The sequence below is a fragment of the Rhamphochromis sp. 'chilingali' genome (genome assembly GCF_963969265.1).
Source record: "Rhamphochromis sp. 'chilingali' genome assembly, chromosome: 22".
Lineage (NCBI taxonomy): Eukaryota > Metazoa > Chordata > Actinopteri > Cichliformes > Cichlidae > Rhamphochromis > Rhamphochromis sp. 'chilingali'.
The window spans coordinates 17,083,291-17,102,548 of record NC_137950.1 but is presented as its reverse complement, the minus strand read 5'-3'; the positions used below and the strand labels follow the sequence as shown (position 1 = coordinate 17,102,548).

Below are 19,258 nucleotides of genomic sequence, written 5' to 3'. Positions count from 1 at the left end.
AAGCTTTTATGTTGTTTATGCCAAATTCCGACTTTCTCATCCAAATGTTGCAGCCAACTTCAAGACTCATCAGACCAGACAAGGTTTTTCCAGTCCTGTATCATCTAATTTTAGTGAGCCTTCACAAATTATAACCTCTGTTTCCTGTTTTTACATGACAAGAGGAGTAGGAGCGCTACGGTGCGGTCTTCTGCTGTTTTAGCCCATTTGTTTCAAGGGTCAATATGTTTTGTGTTCAGAGATCTACTTCAGCATACTCTAGTCACAATGAGTGGTTATTTGACTTAATGTTGTCTGAGTTTGAAGCAGTCCAGCCATTCTCCTCTGACCTCTGGCATCAATGAGACATTTTTACCCAGAAAAGTTGCCGCTCAGTGGGAAGTTTTTCTTTATCAGACCATTCTCTGTAAACTCTAAAGATGGTTGTGTGGTAATATCCCAATAGATCAGCAGTTTCTGAAATACTCAAACAGGTTTGGCACAACAACCATGCTGTCACTTAACTCACCTTCCCCATTCTGATGTTCTGATTGAACTTCAGCAGGTCATCTTGACCATGTCTACATGCCTATATGAGTTGCTGCCACCTGATTGGCTGATTAGATATTTGTGTTGACAAGCAGTTGAACAGATATACCTAAAAAAAAAGTGGCCAGTGAGTGTAAATAGGCTAATGGCAGGTTCAAGATAAAGGGCTAATCAGCTAAAGACTAACCTACCAGGAAAATTACTGATCTTTCTGGTGGTCAGTCCACCCCCATTCATCTTGTGAACCCTTTAGACAAATGTATTAGCCATTAGCAAGCTGGCGTCAATGTTTATTAGATGTGGACAATGGGCCAAAAGCCTTTTTATTTTTTTCCTTCTCACACTGAATGCACTGTTCAGAGGCTTCCAATCTACAAATAGAAATGATCAGAGGAGTGCTGGAAGAGCTTTATATATCAGGGAGTATGGAAAATCAAAAAATTGCTTAGCGTTTTTAATCAGAATGCTTCTCTTGTGCTGGAAAATAGAATCAATAAAATGCTCTGTACAAACAAGCTACTGAAGAAATCTTCAGTAGTAGGTTAAGACGGTGCACCGAGTACACCCCTGACCTTCACAAGAAAAAGAAAAAAAAAAGAAACTGACAGCTTTATCGTGAATTTGTCTTGCATAACCTCTCAATGGCCACAACAGTTAATCACAGAAAACAGCTTCCAGTGACCGTGACCAATAACACAGGAAGATTTGAGAGTCGGAGGGGAATGGAGCCTAGTTTTGATCTGTGTTGATACACACTCATCTAATATTTACCCAGATTACCAAGGGTTTGGAGGATTATCCTGCCTCCAAAATCCAAATCACGTAATAACATACAGCACAAACATACATGCATATACCAACAACAGCTAAATCTTAAGCGCTGATGAAATTCAGCGTGTGTACAAATAAGCAACTGTAGTTTTTTTGCCGGGCCATGCCACGCTTTTCTGCTTTCAGCTTTCATTTTGGATCAATATCTGAGCACCTTACAGTCACAAATCATTTCTTGCCCCTTATCCTTTTTCTTCGTATCGACTGGTAAAATACTCAAAAGAGCAGTTTGGACCACAGTGCCGCTCAGTCACTCACTCATTCACACGTCCTCACAGAAGTAGATAGAGAATCACAGGCGAAGGCGTGTTAGAGTTTAATCAAATTTTAATTTCAATTATGATTTTTGGCTCCAATGATTATGAAAACAAGGTAATTGAGATAAAGCGATTATCATGCGTCAGTCGTTATCACAATAGTGCTGTGGCCCCTCCCTGAAAGCCCAGACCTGCTCCTTGTTTAATTCAGTTCCAGGCAACATGGCGAAAAAAGGAGTCTTGGGTCAACAAGATCTATTGAGACGAAGTAATAGTCAGAATACACTTGTGTCACTCAGCCCTCACTCGCTCTCTGCTTGTGACTTTTGTGCAGGTCTGTCAGGTCACATAACAAAATTGCCTCGTGGACATGTTGTTGCCACTGTCTGCACCCACAAAACTCCCATGATGGAGACTACAGTTAACAGGGACTTTTTAAAAATTATTTTTATTACTTAAATTATATACATTGATAAAGGAAAAATAATCCAGTGTAAAAAAAAGAAAAAGTAAATGTAGTAGTAAGTAATCTCGCTATTAATCAAAATAATCACAATATTGATTTTTTTTTTTCTACAACCGAGTCCATCCTGCACATGACAGAACCACATGGACTAAAAGAATTAAGTCCTCTCTGTAACACTCGAGCTGTACTGCAGTGAACTCAGCTTTGGAAATAATGCTGGAGTTTAACATATTGGTGCACAGGGGAAGTGGTGGAGTCTTTAAGTGGAGCGATGGCAGAGTAGGAAGGTAACAATTTAGTTTATAACTGCTTGAGGATGTGGATTGAGTTTCTTTTTTAACCATGAAAAAGTTTAGAGCATCCCACTAATGGTGTTCAGTTGGGCAAGTCGCACTTCTGAGACTACAGAGGGGATATTTCGGTAGAAGACTGAAGAGGAGGCGGAGGAAAGATGGGCCTTTTTGGTTTTTACCCGGTTTACTCACAAAGAGGAAGGAGGCAATCCTCTAATTTGAACTATTGATCTTCTGTAGATATTATGCCTGGAGTAAGTAGCTACACAGGATATCGAATTCAATAACAGACACAGACACACATATTGACTCTGCAGTTCCCTTCTCACCCAAGTGAGGGAGGGGATTAAGGATTTGATTCACTCCTGCCATTGTCTCTCCCACCAGCCAGATTCCTGCCTCTTAATCGGGCCAAAAGCATCTGACATGATGCACAGGTATTCTCCAAGCTTGCTCAAGGCTCCCATAAGATGCCGTGAATGATTCCCCCGGGTGCTTCGAGTTGCCAGTGCGAAGGATTGGGAGCCTGCACATATTATGATTGGTGAATGTCTCCAGACAAGGCAATGCCAGAGGAAGGGATGTGTATCAGAGTTGTAATGACATCATCTGCACAGGCTATGACAGTCAGGGCGATTTAGAGTGGAGAAGGGTTGGCTGTTGCCATGGGCAATCACAGGAAAAGGCTTGAATGTATAATACAGATCAAGTAACGTCAGAAAGATGCTGCATTCATTTTTTTTTTTTTTTAAGGAGGGCGAGTCAGAAAAGTGTAAAAAAAAAAAAGTAAGAAAAGTGGTAGCCATATCTTGATTTCACAGTTATATCTCCGAACTCTTTGTGGCAACAAGCATAAAGTCCCCCAGTCAGAAGTGATTGGCTCTTAACTGTTTAATCATTGGTTTGCAAGGTTGCTATGAGACTGACTATGATTCAGAAGGAGCGTATAATAAATGTTGGCATGTAAAATAATCCTCGAGGCTGCAAGAGGAAAATGCAGACCCTGCATTCTGCTCAACAACAACACAATGACACCTGCAGCCTGTCTAAATACAAACATAAACTCATTTGTTCATTGATTAATTTGGGAATCTCAGACCTGCTTTTCCAGGCTGTTTTTTCTTGTTATCTCTGTGATCATGAAAATCCCTTAGGCTCATTAAGAACCTGTCAAGCAATCTTAGAGCAAATAGCATAATTTGACTTAAGCACTTATCATACCATTTTCAAGTCCAAATGCCCTCCGAAGCATTCCCTTTATGCAATGTAGGGAGGGTCCTGTTTTTTAATCGTTTACATTCCACCTCTTAATAAGGCAGCACAGTTTATTTTAATCCATTCACCTAAATGCTTGGATCTCACTCCTGTCACGCTGTGTTTTTATTTTTCCGTAAATAAAAGCCATGGCAATGACAGAATTTTTCCCGTGGCACAATCAAAATGCTTTTTTCCCCCTATTTTATAGACATTTTTTTAGAGGTTCCAACACATAATCTGTCAGGGCTTGGCAAGCCATCTTCTATTTAAAACTCAGACCACCTCTGTCAGAAAAGCAATTACTAGTGAGGGTTTCATTTTAATTTAAATAAGATTACATTACAGTGACATGAAAAGGGGGCACTGCCAGGATGGAAAGAACACGAGTGCTCCTTTTTATCTGTTTTCCCCAGCGCTGGGATTGTGGGAAAAGACATAACTGAATGAAGAAAGACTGTGTGTCTTTGGAGGAGAGTGAAAGAGAGGGTGAATGTCAAAGTGTGTGCCTGTGCAGAAAAGACCAAAAACACGTGCAAGCTTATACCATGTTGTGTGGGTACACATGCATTTGAGCGTGTGTGTGTGTTAGAGTGACGCATCCTAAAGCAACCAGATTGTGAATAGTGAAAAGCTATGCTTGCAGACAGAAGAGGACAATTACTGCAATGCCTCAGGCTCAAATCAATATAAAAGGCCTGTGCAAAGCAACATCAATGACATAAAGCCACATGATATGTCATTTCCAACTTTATTTTCATGATCCTTCCTCTAATCCTCTCAGCCCCCACATCTGCGTTGTTTTCTTGCTTCAATCAAAGCCACTGCAAGCTGTGTGAGTATCACGGAAAAGCATTCCAAGCATCCGAGGCTGGCTGGCTCATTACCTGGTGCAAAAGAGGAAGCCGTGTTAGAAAAAGCCAGCAAAGCCAACTGTACCGTGTAGTTGCACCAAGTGTCTCACCCCTAAGGTGAATTCTGAGAAAAAAAAAACTGAGGCGCATCATGTTGTAATTATTTTATGCTCTGTCTCTCTCTCTTTTCCCCACCCTCATTTCTCATGCTATCCCGCCTTGAATGGAACAGCGGATGAACTTGGGATCGAGTTCATGGGTAAGACAACTTTTCATTGACTGTGCCGAGTGCTCAATCTTTCCGTGTGCCTCACGTCTGTGAAATACTGCATACAAAACACACACAACCAGCACAACAAGGCCGCTCACCTTGGAAAATTAATGTGGGCTAGTCGCCATGGAAACACCGTGGTGGTGAATTAGGTGTATTCTGTCTGCATGAAGAACAGTACCGTTAGAGAGGAGTGATGTAATGAGTATGGAGCAAAGAAAGCGATTCATGTACTGTATAAATCCGTGTCTACTTGCCTACTGTGTACTATGTGAAAATTTCATATCTCGGTAGCGATGTCCAAAATGATCGCGGTTTCCATGAAGTTAGTCGAAATGTTCAAGAAGCAAATAATATCACCAAGTTCTATTTTGACAAAAATATTCCAAGTTGAATCTGCAGTTTTGATTTGCAGATTTACATAATACATTTGGTTTTCTGTACTTGTTGTGTTTGAATATAAGACACAGCTCTATGTATAATTCACTAAGTCTTAAGCAGATAGTAAAACAAGAAGCCCAACAACAGAAAAGTCTTGTATAGAAGCTTACAGCGTTCTGAATTGTGCGATGCTTATAATGAACAAAATATTTTGTTTGCATGACTGAACTGACACATATGCAGTGGACGGATAGTTTTCAGACACACAGCAGCATCTACAACAACAGCAACAACAGTGTGTTACTGACAAGCTGTTAAGTAGCTACAAAGACAAAAGGCCCTTACATTATGAAGTTAATGATTACTAAAATTTAGTAGTCGTTCTGTAGAAAGTTAAAATTGAACTTACCCTCATTTTAAAAGTAGAAGCAATTTAGTTTCTATTCTTCAGATAGTGTCGACCATGTTCAAGCAAGTCTCCGTCAGTACTCTTAAAGGTACAGTGTGTAAAATCTCACAACTGGATGTCAGTAGATCACAGATTGCAGTCATTTGAATTCAGTTTTTTTTTACCTCTTCCAATTCAAGCACCTAGCCATAACCCTAACTACGGTGGCCCCTTTAGGCCAAACACATTTTAGTTAGCTAAGAGAGATTAGAAATGTCAAATTTAGACTGCACTCGATAACTGCTTTGGCCGGCATGTTTTAACATATTTGAATATTAACACTTGAATAAACCACAAATAAAATATTTTGTTGTATTTTACATTTTTACTGCTGAGTCACTTCCAAACCTCTGGCTGCCGTTCATCTGCAGTGAGTGTAGGTTGTCAGTATGCTGTTAACCTCAGCTATCAATAGCCCGAGCATTCACATCTACTCACTGATATGGTTCGATGAGTCGGTGTAGGTCACTTCTGTCCAGTGACAGTAATAGTGAGGTGAGTTGTTAAAGATATCCTGAAGTTTTCTTTCAGTAGGCACTGCTGTTTTTCCTGGCCATCTCAACCCAGTGTATATGTAATGGGTTAATCCAAACTTTATGTGAATGTATCATTTTGTTAGAGAACATAATTACAGACTAATCAATGTGTATTCATGAGTACATTATTCTTTTTTTAGATTAAATAACCTAAAACCAAACCAAGTTCAATTAGGAGGCTGAGCCTTTTTCTGGTGTAGATGTTTAGTCAAGTTTAACAATAGGATCTAAAGTATAATATAAAATATAAAAATCCACAGAAGGTCAAATACTGAAATGAGAAGCAGTGCATATAGATTTTTTTTTAATTCTCTGGATTTTCATTGGAGTTACTTTAGGTACTTCTCTACTTTCCTACAGACTGTCAACAAACTAAGAGGAAAAAAAACAAGGGAGGCGAGAGACAGTCTCATCACCCCAGACTACACACACATACACTGCAACACCGTTTTTCATTTTCTCTTTTCCCATCTTTTTTTCCACTTTCTGCCTTGCTTTTGTGCATTAACATGGCTTCATACACTGCTGTCACATCACACGCTAGCTCCAGGAAATAGAGGGAGGGAGAGGATGTATGCCCTGCAAACAGCATTCCTCACTTCAGTAACTTTAATCTGGGGGACTAAATTAGTTCAGAATGCTACTGGAGGTGGGCGGATGCATTAGAGAAAATGAGAGCAGGACTGATCAATTGATAGCCGGACAGGTGACAGACAGAGGTACAGATAGGATTATTATTTTTTTTTTTTGGTTGGGTTTCTTATTCATTGTGTTCCATCATGAGTTCGTCTTTTCTTTATCAATTAATTGTTTGATAGCTTGTTATATAAGTCTGATATGTGACAGTCTGAGACAGCCTGTCAGACTACAGCAAAGCTCCGTTTGAAGTAGAATTGAGCGCTCTAAAAGTAATCTTGTCTTTTGATTTTCTTGCTTTTTTTTTTTTTAGCCCAGCAACTGAAGCTCTTTGTGACTCAGAATAGTTGACTCTGATGTTTTGCAGGCTGAATACCCCATTTTCTCATGGATTCTTTAGCATGAACTTCATTATAGCACGTTATTCTTGTCAAGTGTAGAGTGCATCGCTGGCATAGCGGCCATATGGGATTGTCTTGTCTTTGAGTCAAAATAACACGGCTTAGCCAATATAGCTAAGACTCTTCACTTTGGTGGGGTTCTTTTATAACGTGCTGTTGCATCTAATTTCAAGAATGCCTTGTAGGCATCTGGCATGAAAGGCCTGTAATGGTTTTATATACAGACTGCATGTCGGTTTTCCTTGCAGCCATTCAGCAGAGCTTTGTAGACAGCTGTTTTTATGTTCACATTATGGAAAAGCCTTTTTCATCCCTCAAAAAAAAAAGGGGGGGGGGGGGGGGGGGGAAGGCAAAGGCCTGTCTCAGGTGGTGCTCCACATGAGCACTGATAATGCAGGAGCAGGAAAAAATGTTTTCAATATCTTTCAGATATGCAACCATGCAGAGGTAATTTCACTGATGGTAAAGGCTGGAGGCTTTACAGGGACATGGATTTCCAAGTGGCACATTACTTATAAACAAAGAAAAAAGCCAACTTTTACTGAGCAGCTGCAGGACATTTCTCCTCTTCTACCTGCACAGCAATAAACAAACACATTTTTTTTTAAATCCCTTTAAAATTATAGAAGCAGACTATACAATTCAGTAATTCAGGAGCTTATATTGGGTTTTTTCATATATATACATAGTTATATTTGCGTCATTACACAGTATATTGTCGATTGACTATTTTTTCCAACTCAATAATTTCTCATTTCAGAATGTAACACCTGCTTAGTATAGTAGGGTTAAACTTATAGACTAGATTCGAGAGGAGTAAAATAAATTTGAGAGAATTGAGTGTTGAACAGCCGGCAGGTTTATTACAATGTTACAGTGGTGCAATAATCCAATGTAAACAGCATAGAAAATTAACAGAAGATCAACAGAGAAGAGCGCTCTTTTGAAAATAACAACAAAATAAAATAAAATAAGTAGTCCCTTTAGACCTGACTCCTGATGAGCAGGATATTGGGAGTTTCAATAGTTTCCCAGAGAAACAATCCGTATGAAGTAAGCAGTTTTTGCTCTTGCTTATCTGAAATCCTGCGATTCGAAGTAATTCAGACTGTAGCTCTACTCCTGCATCCAGAACAGCTGGCCACACTGCTTTTGGATTCGCCAAGAGTTTTCACAGGGTCTGGCTCGCCATCCATATCCAGAACCACTTCAGATCCAGGATCACAAAAAACCAGTCTGCACATACAGTACAGAGCAATAAACAAAATAGTTCTTAACAGTTTTTCTAAATAAAATGAGATCTCATAAAGTTTTCAAAATCAAGTACACTGTCGTTTTAACATTGTTCTGTCTCTATGAATTCCATTTGTATTGCTTTACAGCATTACAATCAATTGTATTTAAATACCCCTTTTTAAGGCATATGTAATCACATCATGAAATGTTTGTGACGTAACTAGTTTTAAATAACTTATTTACATGTATTAACCTATAACTGAAATTACAAAGTGCAGGAAAGGCACTGGACAACATTTATGGCTAAAAGAAAAGTGCATCCTGCATTAGTTTTGCACATTTGTGAAGATGCCCAATCAAATAGACAATAAAATAAAATACGACATTCCATTTCACACACGATTCAAGTACTCCGACTGGTTTTAGCTTTTTTTAGACAATACGGAATTCGCACTGTTGCAGTGTTTACCACATGTAAAATTAGCATAAGTTTTCCTGCTAACTTATCATCTCTAGTAACTCACCGGAATTCCCAAGAAACAAATACACGCTCTGCCTGGTTTTGGTCGAGAGTAAAACACATAAAGGCCTCTGAAAAGTACATAACTTTAAGTTAGAGACTGTTGAAAATACTTTATAACACTTATTTTATACCAAAAGACTCACTGTGTAGCTTGTTATTTGCTCTCGGTGTCTTGCTCCGTTTTGCCTAGCTTAATGCAGCAACGTGCTTTTGTTGCATTCACTGAACTACGGAAAATCAAAGTGTGTTCAAGGGGTGTCGGAAATAATAATACCAGGTAAAAACAAGAAAATACTAGTAACCATGTCTATAGGGGTTACAAGAACATTTATTGTTTTAACAGTAAAAAATGTGATCCAGCCTAACCAAGCTAACCCCCACTATTTATTGGTTGACCGTATTAAATAAGCAATCATGTGCCACAGCAGGCCACTCCTGCAGCATTTCTATGGATCACTTCTATATTTAATTCATCCTGCTTCCCTTCTATGGGAGCTGAGTGGGTAGTTTGGACCTCCAATGTTTATATATATATTCACATACTGTCACTCCAGGATATGTTCAGATTTTATCTTTATCTGTTGCCAGAAGCACTCTAATTTTAAAAAGGTTTCTCTCCTGTTTGAACTCAGTTACATCATACTATCAAAAATTGTGTTGATGCAGCACTGATGTAATGCAGAGGAAGAAAGCGGTGGGGCGAGGGGAAAAAAAACGGTGCAAAACAGAACGCATGGTTGCACTCAAACGTTAGCTTTGAACAAAAACGCTCTCCAGCAGTATCTGCCCTCAAAAACAAGAGTTGAGGGAAGTTGATAAACCTGGACCGACAAGCACGGCTCAAGAAGACCTCCCAGGACAGTTCTCTGTTGACAACATCAAAAGCCACAGACAAGCCCTTAAAGGTCAGGAGCAGGTTGCGGTGATGTTCTCTGCACTTTCCCCTGCAGTTGTCAAGGTAGTAAAATCAGACACAGGGGGATTTGTTGTTTTTGAGTGATCAAGTAATGCCACAGGACGTTGCCCGTAAGGTCATGGATGCTGGTGGATCAGAGAAGTGTCTCAAACTCTCAGCGACTTTTGTGGATTAATCAGAATCAGAATCAGAATACTTTATTGATCCCTGGGGGAAATTATTTTTTGTTACAGTGCTCCATTTTAAACCAACATTAAGACAAGACAGACAATACGCTAACTAAGAATAGTACAATATATACATATATATACATACATACATACATAAGTCACTTATAAATAAATATTTGGAAAAGAAACATGTGTAGTTGTAGCAGCAAACAGTGTGTTAAGTGGATGCGTTGTACAGGGAGATGGCCACAGGCAGGAATGATTTCCTGTGTCGTTCAGTGGTGCTTTTCGGTAATCTCAGTCTCTCACTGAACGAGCTCCTGTGACTGACCAACATGTCATGGAGTGGGTGGGAGGTGTTATCCAACATTGTCTTTATCTTGGACAGCATCCGCCTCTCCGACACCACCTTGAGGGAGTCCAGCTCCATCCCCACAACATTGCTGGCCTTACGGATCAGTTTATTAAGTCTGTTGGCATCTGCGACCCTCAGCCTGCTCCCCCAGCATGCAACAGCATAGAGGATCGCACTGGCCACCACAGACTCATAGAAAAATTAGTGATATGAGTTGCTGGTTATGGATTGTGCTCATTTTGATCATGAGATAGTATTGTCATGAGAGTTTCTGCTAAGCCAGTGGGTGCGTGCCCTTGAACTCCACACCGTGCACCGTGCTAAGTATTTCAGCGCCACAATCCAGTTGCTCAGTGAGACAGATATTTGCTGGGATCAACTACAACTTGTCCCAGCTGCTTGTGACCTTAAGCCTCTGCCGCTGACGTGCAGGGGTCTGACAAGAAGCTCCGGGAGCATTCATTTGCTGCTAATTTCCTGTCGCCATCAGTCTCTGAATGCTGACACATATGCAACCCTCGCATGCACGTACACACCAAGTGCTGGTCCTGCTGTGCAGACAGTCCATCGGTCCCTGCTGGGTTTGTCTGAACGAAATGATTATCACACTTCAGTTAGCACGTCACTGAGCCCTGCCTGTGTCTGCCATGTCCCTATCTCTTCCTCAAACAGTGACATTTACTGACAGCAGCATTGGTCGCTTTATGCAAATGCAGATTGTGGGCAGATGTCTGCGCGCGGTTTCGAGTGTATGTCATTCCACCCTTTATGTGTATTTGGTATGTTAATTCATCATGATCCATCTCTTCCTCTCAGCTCAATCGCAACCATAGTCCATATCGTTTATGTCACAGCAGAAATTCATTGGACTGAACTGTATTCTCTCCTCCACAGAGAGTGGTGACACCTACCAGAGGCAGGTGCTGTCCATCTTCAGCATTGCCTCGGGGATCTGTCTTCTTGGAGTGGCATGTATGGCTCTCTACCGCCACAACAAGTGAGTGATGCCAGCGAGAACCACATTAGTAGCGTATGCCCCCGGCTGTGCAGAAAGAGCACTTTACTATCATGGCATGGAGCCCAATGAAATTCTAAGTGTGAGTCAGCTAGAGGATGTTTTAGCAAGGCAACAAATCTAAATAGTGTAGGATGCATTTGGGACAGATACTCATGTAAGATTTATTTGAAAGTGGTTTTAGCAAGCAGGTGTGTCACAAAATGCTTCACACAAAACAAAATACTCAGATATGGCAAGAGACAGACCAAGTTCAAGTACAGTAGACCCTAAGTGCACGTGTACATGTGTGTGACAAGATAAGAGGGTTTCCTGGTGGCTCAGAAGCAGACCACCAAAGTCAATTATGCATGGCACCAAAGAAGAAGGAAAAAGAAAGCAGAGGGAAAGAACTGGAAGAGTGTGTGTATGTATATTCATTCAGTAGGAGTGAATGAATGCTGTGCTGGCTAAATTAAGCTTGCTAAACAAAAACAAAAAAGGTGGTTTTATTTTTGAGTAGTGTAGTGCCCTGAGCAGTGCAGCACATATTGGTCAACATGAACAGATAGTCCTGGCTCACAGATAGAATTAATGTACTGAAAATTATCCAAAATCACAAGTCCTGTGATAATAAGTATCTTTCCTTCAAAAAAAATAGCTGTGCGCCAGGCTACCGTGGATAAATAGCTTTTCAAACTCCGTGGTTGTTTTTCCTCTCAAGAAAAAATGCGAAATTTTGTTTGTATCAGTACTTCTCAGAAAAGATTAGTAAAGTTTTCAGAAAGGTTGCTTTTAGGTGGTATAACTTCATTATTATTATTTATTAGAGTGGGTTCCTGCAGCACGTTTTAATCCCTCCAAGCCATTAGGTGGTTGGATTATAGTTTGTTAACCCTGTAAACCAATGCAATGATTTGTTGCTTTCCACATTTTTAAAAAGTGTATTTTTTAATTCTCGCCATCATCCTTTATGCAGGAAACACTTAATGAGTGTCAGCTGCAGACAGAATTTTGCATTCTAGAATTTAAAAATGAACATTTAATGGTGAATTAAAATTTAATCCAAAAGTCTTAGGCAGCAATTAAATTTTAATGCAATCAAATTTTAATCCGAAATGAAAGAACGGTATCATCTTTTTTCCTTTTTTTAAAAAAATTTATCATAGCAGAAGAATTTGACTTTTTTTTTGTCACGTTTTGCTGTTTCATTTTTTGTGTGTATGTGTGGTAAAGAGAAAAGACAGAGTAGGTAAAAATGTGGCAGAACAACTAAAATTAAGTAGTTTAAGAAAAGTGGAATGTCTGCTCATGTCAGCAAACTTGACTTTACTTCAATTCCTTAGGTTATATCTGTTCCCACTGCTATAACTTAAGGCTTCTTGCTGTATGTATGGATATCACTGCATGTGAATTCTCCCTCTCTCCCCGCAAAGATGAGAGAATCCAAACTTTGGCTTTCATAGTAAATCAATAAAACCTTTGTATTTATCGCTTTTACTTTAACTTTCCTTGATTAAATTCACGTAGTTTTAAATTTTATTTTCATGCATTTTTTGTTCATTTTAAAGCTATTTTTGTGGCGCACATTTACCACCTTAAGTTTCACCTCGGAAAAGTAATCACAGTTGAACGCTGAATGTCACTTTCAGCTATGGTTTGTTCCAGAAATGTTAAATTTCACCGTTTTAAAAACCTCAAACTGTCAAAGGATGTTTTATCGCTGCATAACAAAAAATGCATATATGAGTTCATCGTCACAATTCGCACATATGTGTGTGTCTGTCTTCAGTGAGTAGATGTGAAATTCATTGACAGGGCCTATCTTGTCTACTATGTGTGATCTGTAAGTGAGTCTCAGAAATAAATGGTAACAAGTCAATAAATGTAACAACGTTGCCATTAGATGCGTGTGAAGAATATGACCTAAAAAGAAACCGTTATTAAACTGTGTAACAACGAAAAAGAAGAATGAATCTTCAGCAGAGCAAATGCAGCTATTGTAGGGAGGTTTTTTCTGCCTCATAGAAATCCCTTTGTTTTCCTAATTGCATGCTGTATTGTCATCAGTCTATCCATTGTTCTGGATTATTTCTTTAGTTTTGTTGTAGACTTACATTTGTTCTCCCTTTTTCACCGGCACATTTCCTCCACAGGAGACACAGGGAGAAACTCCAGGCTCATTTCTCCGACAGCCGCAGCCTCAGAGACTGTACCGTCAATGCCTCCGGCCTCATGTCCAAATCTACCCCCAGACTTCAATACAGCCTTCAGCTCCAAAAGGTGCGTCTTTATCAATGATGTATTTATTCATTTCCAGTCACACCCTAATCATCATTGTCACCATCTTCTTCTTTATATATACAGTACTTCATATACACATTATAGTCTTTTGAGTTCCTGACAGGATGATTTATGATCTAAAATACGTCTTAATAATCTCTCTACTGGCTCGAGTCTTTTGTTCACACTCGTATCTGACATAGGCTGAGAGGCAGTGGGGAATTATAGCTTAAAATAAATGCATCACACATTACAGAGGAAAAATCTGCCTGCCATGTTCACTGTGACAGATTCCTGTGACAAACTGCAGAGTAGAAATTATAATCTGTTTTGGTGTCAAGGATCCTGAATTCTAAAGAAATCCAGCAGAACTTTATTGATAGCTAAATGTGATTGTGCTTGTGCATATTCATTTTAGTAATATCACAAATAACATTTTAAAGTGATTGGTTTGAAGCCGGCTGCTAAACTTTAAATTTTGAGTTAGTTAGACATTCCTCGAAAACCAATGCTTTCCAGAAACAACCACATACAGCAATAATAACAAATACAATCTACGACTGCATGCATAATACTCTCAATAGCCTAACAGGGCTTACACTGATTGATTGATTGCTTTCCTATTATCCCTCTCCACATGCACTTACATCGTGACGTCAGACACATACTGTATACTGATGTTGAAGGAGTAGAAGTGCTCCACTTTAAAGTGGAGCAAATCAAATCAAGGAAAGGTAGAAAATGTCAGAAGTGACAAAGCTCAAAATATTTAACTTAGTAAGCAGTAACTATGAACATTGTTTTACGGTGTACAAGGATACAGTACTGTGCATAATTCTACCACCAATATTCTGTCCAGGTCTTGTGTAATTTGGCATAATACACCTTTTTTTCCTGGTTTCTCTTCCTTAAGAATGGCTTCTCGACAGCCATGCATCAAGATCATTTCAGTGAACAGTAAATGGAACAAGTAAAGGGCCAGATGCCTCTCTCAGGTCCTATATAAGGTCGTTGGAGTTTTTCCTTAAGTACATGACCTTTAGATGCTGTTTATCTGCTGTAGATCATTTTTAGGCCTGCCACTTCTTCTTTTGTCAGCCTCTTGTCCAGTTTCCTCGTTTTTTAAAAGGACACACTGCACACCATGCCCAGATATGCCAGGTATTTGGCTAACAGACCTTTGGGAATCACATTATTTGTGCAAAACTCCTATTTTGTGCCTGCCAAACTGTTATCTTTGGCATTTTTGTCGATTCAACCAAAGAAAGCGGGTGTTCTTTTTGACAGGCTCCTAGTAAAAAGTGCATAGAGATAAAATTTAAAAATGTATATTTGCTAAGTCGGCTGTTATGAGTGGACACAACACAGGTTCATTCCTTAAGTTAGGTGCATTTTTTTATGCTTGAATGATTTATATGTCAGTGTTAATTGGCTTTACAAATAAACAAACGGACAAAGAAAGATTCCTCTGGGAATGATCAGGCACGAGAACTGAAGTGGAAACAAGTTAAAAAGCAGCTAATGATGAAAGGAAAACCTCGGAAAGCATGCAGAACAATTGCAATTTCAACCAAGCATCACTCCGTTGAAGCAAAATATAAAGAAATGATAGGTGGCTCGAGACTTTTTCACAGCACTGTACATTAGACATAAGTCATGTAAGTTCAGGCCAGTTGTTTTCCCTGGCTAAATAAGGTAACTGTTGTATATGGTGATGATGGTTACATATGGGATTGGTGCTTTTTGATGTATACATGTATATATCTTATCAGTTATGCAGAATCTCAATTTTGGTGGTTAGCATGAATGTATGCACTTAAATGTCTAGTCCTGAGTCCCATCGGCTATGGACTAAAAATTGAGGGGGAAAAAAAGTTGTGGAGGGGAATATAGAATTTAACAATAGACACATTTGTTGGCTTTCACCATATTTGCTGGTAAACTAGTATGTTTGATGTGTTGCTGGACTTAAATCAAACTAAAATTAAAATTAAGTAAAATATTATGAAACGTCTGGTTACTTTCACTTTCACTGGCTGCTGTTTTTTTTATATATCAGAGCAGGATTCTTTTAATTTGCAAAACACAGGTTATAGCTGCTCTGCCAGACATTTCTTCCTTCACAATTATTCCATTCTGGTGGTTAAAAAAATAAGTGAGTGATAACAATTTTAGTTATTGCAGTTCTACACTTTTGGGCACTTTTATTGGCAATTTTTATTTATTTGCCAATAAAAAGTTTGTGAAACTTGTGAATTGTGGTTGTGATTGTTCTTCACTATGTAATATAAATATTAAAAAAAGATCTAAATAAAACTGAAGCAGCAAAGGGCACAAAAACAACAACTTTGTGCCACTGCCAAATGGCAGAAACACGGTGCTATTATAATCAAAATGCCAAGTTAAAGTACTGCATTATCATAACTATTAACAACAACAACAAAATACGCAAAAATATTTACCTCAATTATACATAACAGGCTAAATAAATAAGATTTTGGGTGTTTTACATTTACCTAAAAATGACTCTTTTGATAGTAAAAGTCCCCAGCCAATGAAGTTGATCTACATAGTAAACGTTGCTGGAATTCTGACCTCTTTAAATAGAAGAATGTAAAGTTGTGCCCATACTCTGGATCATGAATCCTGAATTCAACATCCAAGCACAGCAGCACAGTCATAATCCACAATGAGCACAAAACTGTACATTACAGCAGGTTCATGTGTTTAAAAAGTTGGATTTTGCAAATTTGAACTACATAACCCTCAACCAACTCAAAAACTGAAGGAGACTAATATTATGTAATCATTTATCAACTAATAAACACATAGCATCAGCTCTAGGAAGAAAATTTCATCCAGGCGGGCAAATAATTCTTGGTTAAGAAAAAAAATGGCAAACCATAGAAGAAAAAGTGGCTCAGAATTCATTAGAAGCCACCACAGCCTGCAGCAGCAGCAGACACTGCAGAGGAAACAAGTGACCCAGACATTCTTAGAAAAAGCAGAGAGAAGACATGGATGGCACTGATAAGGCTAATGTCTCCACAGAGGGGTAATTGCACTCTACTGCACACTTGTAAAGGTTTCATCAAAGAGTGCGACCGCTTGGCATAATGCGTTCCTACTTTCTTTATTTAATTAGATGGATTTTTTTGTTTGTTTTTGTTTTTAAAGAAGTTCAGTGTGCAGTCTTTCTTTTATCATTTCAGGAAGTTATATGGAGTAGTAGTCCTTCATGTATCAATGCTAAAACGATAGAGAGATCAATTATAGATTTGACGTTTCTACTTCTGAAACATAAATAGTTTACAGCTTCCACAAATCTCATTTTAATATGTATGGGTACTAAGGTAGCAAGGTTATTAATACTGATTAATACTATAATACTGATTTCTTTATTTTCTGTATGTTTTTCACCCTTAAATGTTTCACATCATCAAAGAAATTTAAATATTAGTCAAAGATAACACAGGTAAACACAAACTGCAGTTTCTAAATGAAGCTGTTTATTAAGGGTAAAAAAAAATCCAAGCCTACGTGTCCCTGTGTGAAAAAAATGATTGGCCCCTAAACCTAATAACTGGTTTGCCACCCTAAGCAGCAACAACTGCAATCAAGCCTTTTCGATAACTGCCAATGAGTCTTTTACAGCGCTTGTGGAGGAATTTTGGCCCACTCATCTTTGCAGAATCGTTGTAATTCAGCCACATTAATGAAGATGTTTTTTGGCAAATCTGAGACAAGCCTTTATGTTCTCTTCAATGGATACCATTTTTGCAGAGTGTCCTGAACTCTGGCCTTAACTGAAACATGTGAACCCTACGGTTCATTAATGTTGTTTTACTTTCTTTTGTGACCTCCTGGATAGGGATGGGTATCGTTTAGGTTTTATCCGATACCGGTGCCAAACCGGCACTTTTGAAACGGTGCCGGTGCTTAAACGGTGCTCGAACCGGTGCTTAAAGAAAGGAGAACACAAAGTTGGTCCAAAAACCTCTCATGGTCAGCTGTTTTTTTGTAAAAAGATAACAATGTTAGCCTTTTCTGCAGCTATGGGGCATATATGGTATCACTCTTGGCTGGAAGCAGTCCTTAATCAATGGAAAAAACACAAACTTTGTCCAAAAACCTCTCATGTTTAACTGTTTTCCACTTTTTCTTTGGTCATTTTAGCATTTTTGGCCAGGGTGAAGGGAGTATCTGCCATCAAACAAGAAGACAGCCGCATGTAACTACGACGGTGTTTGCTAGTTCACCTTACATGCATTAATTTAATAACGTGGTTAGCCTACTCAACGTAAATTACACACGAACAACATTAAGCTACTCACGCAGAGAAGAACGGCTGCTGCTGCCATCATCACCCGTCATCATTTCTGCTACACTGGCAGGGCTAGGGGCCAGGACTCTACTCTTCAGGTTCTTTGGGGATGTTGGTAACTCGGTGCATTTCTCGGCTTTTAAAAAACGCTATGGCACCGGTATGGCACCGGATACCGGTAGCCATCCCTACTCCTGGATAAGTCGTCGATGTGCTTTTGTAGGAATTTTGGTAGTCCAGTCTTTCCTGGAAAGCTTCGCCACTGTTCCAAGTTTTCTCCATTTGTGTGTAATGGCTCTCACTGTGATCCACTGGAGCTCGAAGGCTTAGAAATAGCTTTCCACACCGGTAGATGTCTGTGATTTTGTTTCTCGTGTGTTTCTTTAGATTGTGGCATGATGTGTTGCTTTTAGAGATCTATTATGCTGCTTTCCTTTGTCAGACAGGTTCTATGTAAGTGATTCCTTAATTCAGCAGGTCTGCCAGTAATCATCCCTGAATGTATTTACTGAAACTGAACTCAGATTTTTAAAAAAAAAAAGGTTAATCACAGTTAATTCGAAATAGGACCAGGTAGTTTTGGAAACCTTTTCTCCCTTAATGAATGAAATCATCATTTAAAAACTGCATTTAGTATTTCCTCAGGTTATCTTTGTATAATATTAAAATGAGTCTGGTGATCTGAAACATGCAAGTGTCACAAATATGCAAAAAACTAGGAAATTGGTAAGAAGGCAAACACTTTTTCACACCACTGTATATGGAGGCTTCTTTAATAATTCAACACTGTCTGGTGTCACCCACTGAAACAAACACCCCTTAAGCTAACCCCACCCACGGATCTGCAGTTGGCACCATCTGAAAGCTTTTCGAGGGTGTCATTTGAAAATCATGGCTCTGGGCAGCTGATCGCTAAGACGCTGTACCACCTTTGATGCAAATGTTAAAAAAGCTGTTAAGTAGTTGTGTTTAAGTAATATTAAAAAAATGCTTTCATATAAGCACAATAACCAGCACAACAGCAACCTAAAAAAGGGGAGACTCAGATGGTGGTATCGGGAATGTGTTAGGGCTCAGCGGGTGAGGCAGTGAAGCCCTGCATCCAACCACGAAATGCATTGAATGCTAGACAAAGGAAGGAAGCCAGGAGGAAGGCAAAGACAACACGGAAACACAAGCTATAATAGAACAGTGTGAGGGAAGCTTAAGGTGGGATGTGAAAGATCACTGGCTATAAGCACCCAGGAGGGGGCATGAGCTGTACAGACCAACGAAAGATTAACAAGTGAAACCTGTTTTTC

At 39.1% G+C, this 19,258-nt stretch overlaps 1 protein-coding gene across 2 annotated transcripts in view; it reads left to right on the top strand.

The window, feature by feature from the left end:
* nrg3b (neuregulin 3b) overlaps window positions 1-19,258 on the top strand; it is a 283,520-nt gene that overhangs the window by 243,526 nt on the left and 20,736 nt on the right. For both annotated transcript variants that reach the window (XM_080873085.1, XM_080873084.1), the window contains 3 exons: window positions 4,716-4,742; window positions 11,251-11,353; window positions 13,507-13,633. In XM_080873085.1, the coding sequence (XP_080729211.1) occupies window positions 4,716-4,742; window positions 11,251-11,353; window positions 13,507-13,633 (257 nt within the window). The remainder of the gene's footprint in view (window positions 1-4,715; window positions 4,743-11,250; window positions 11,354-13,506; window positions 13,634-19,258) is intronic.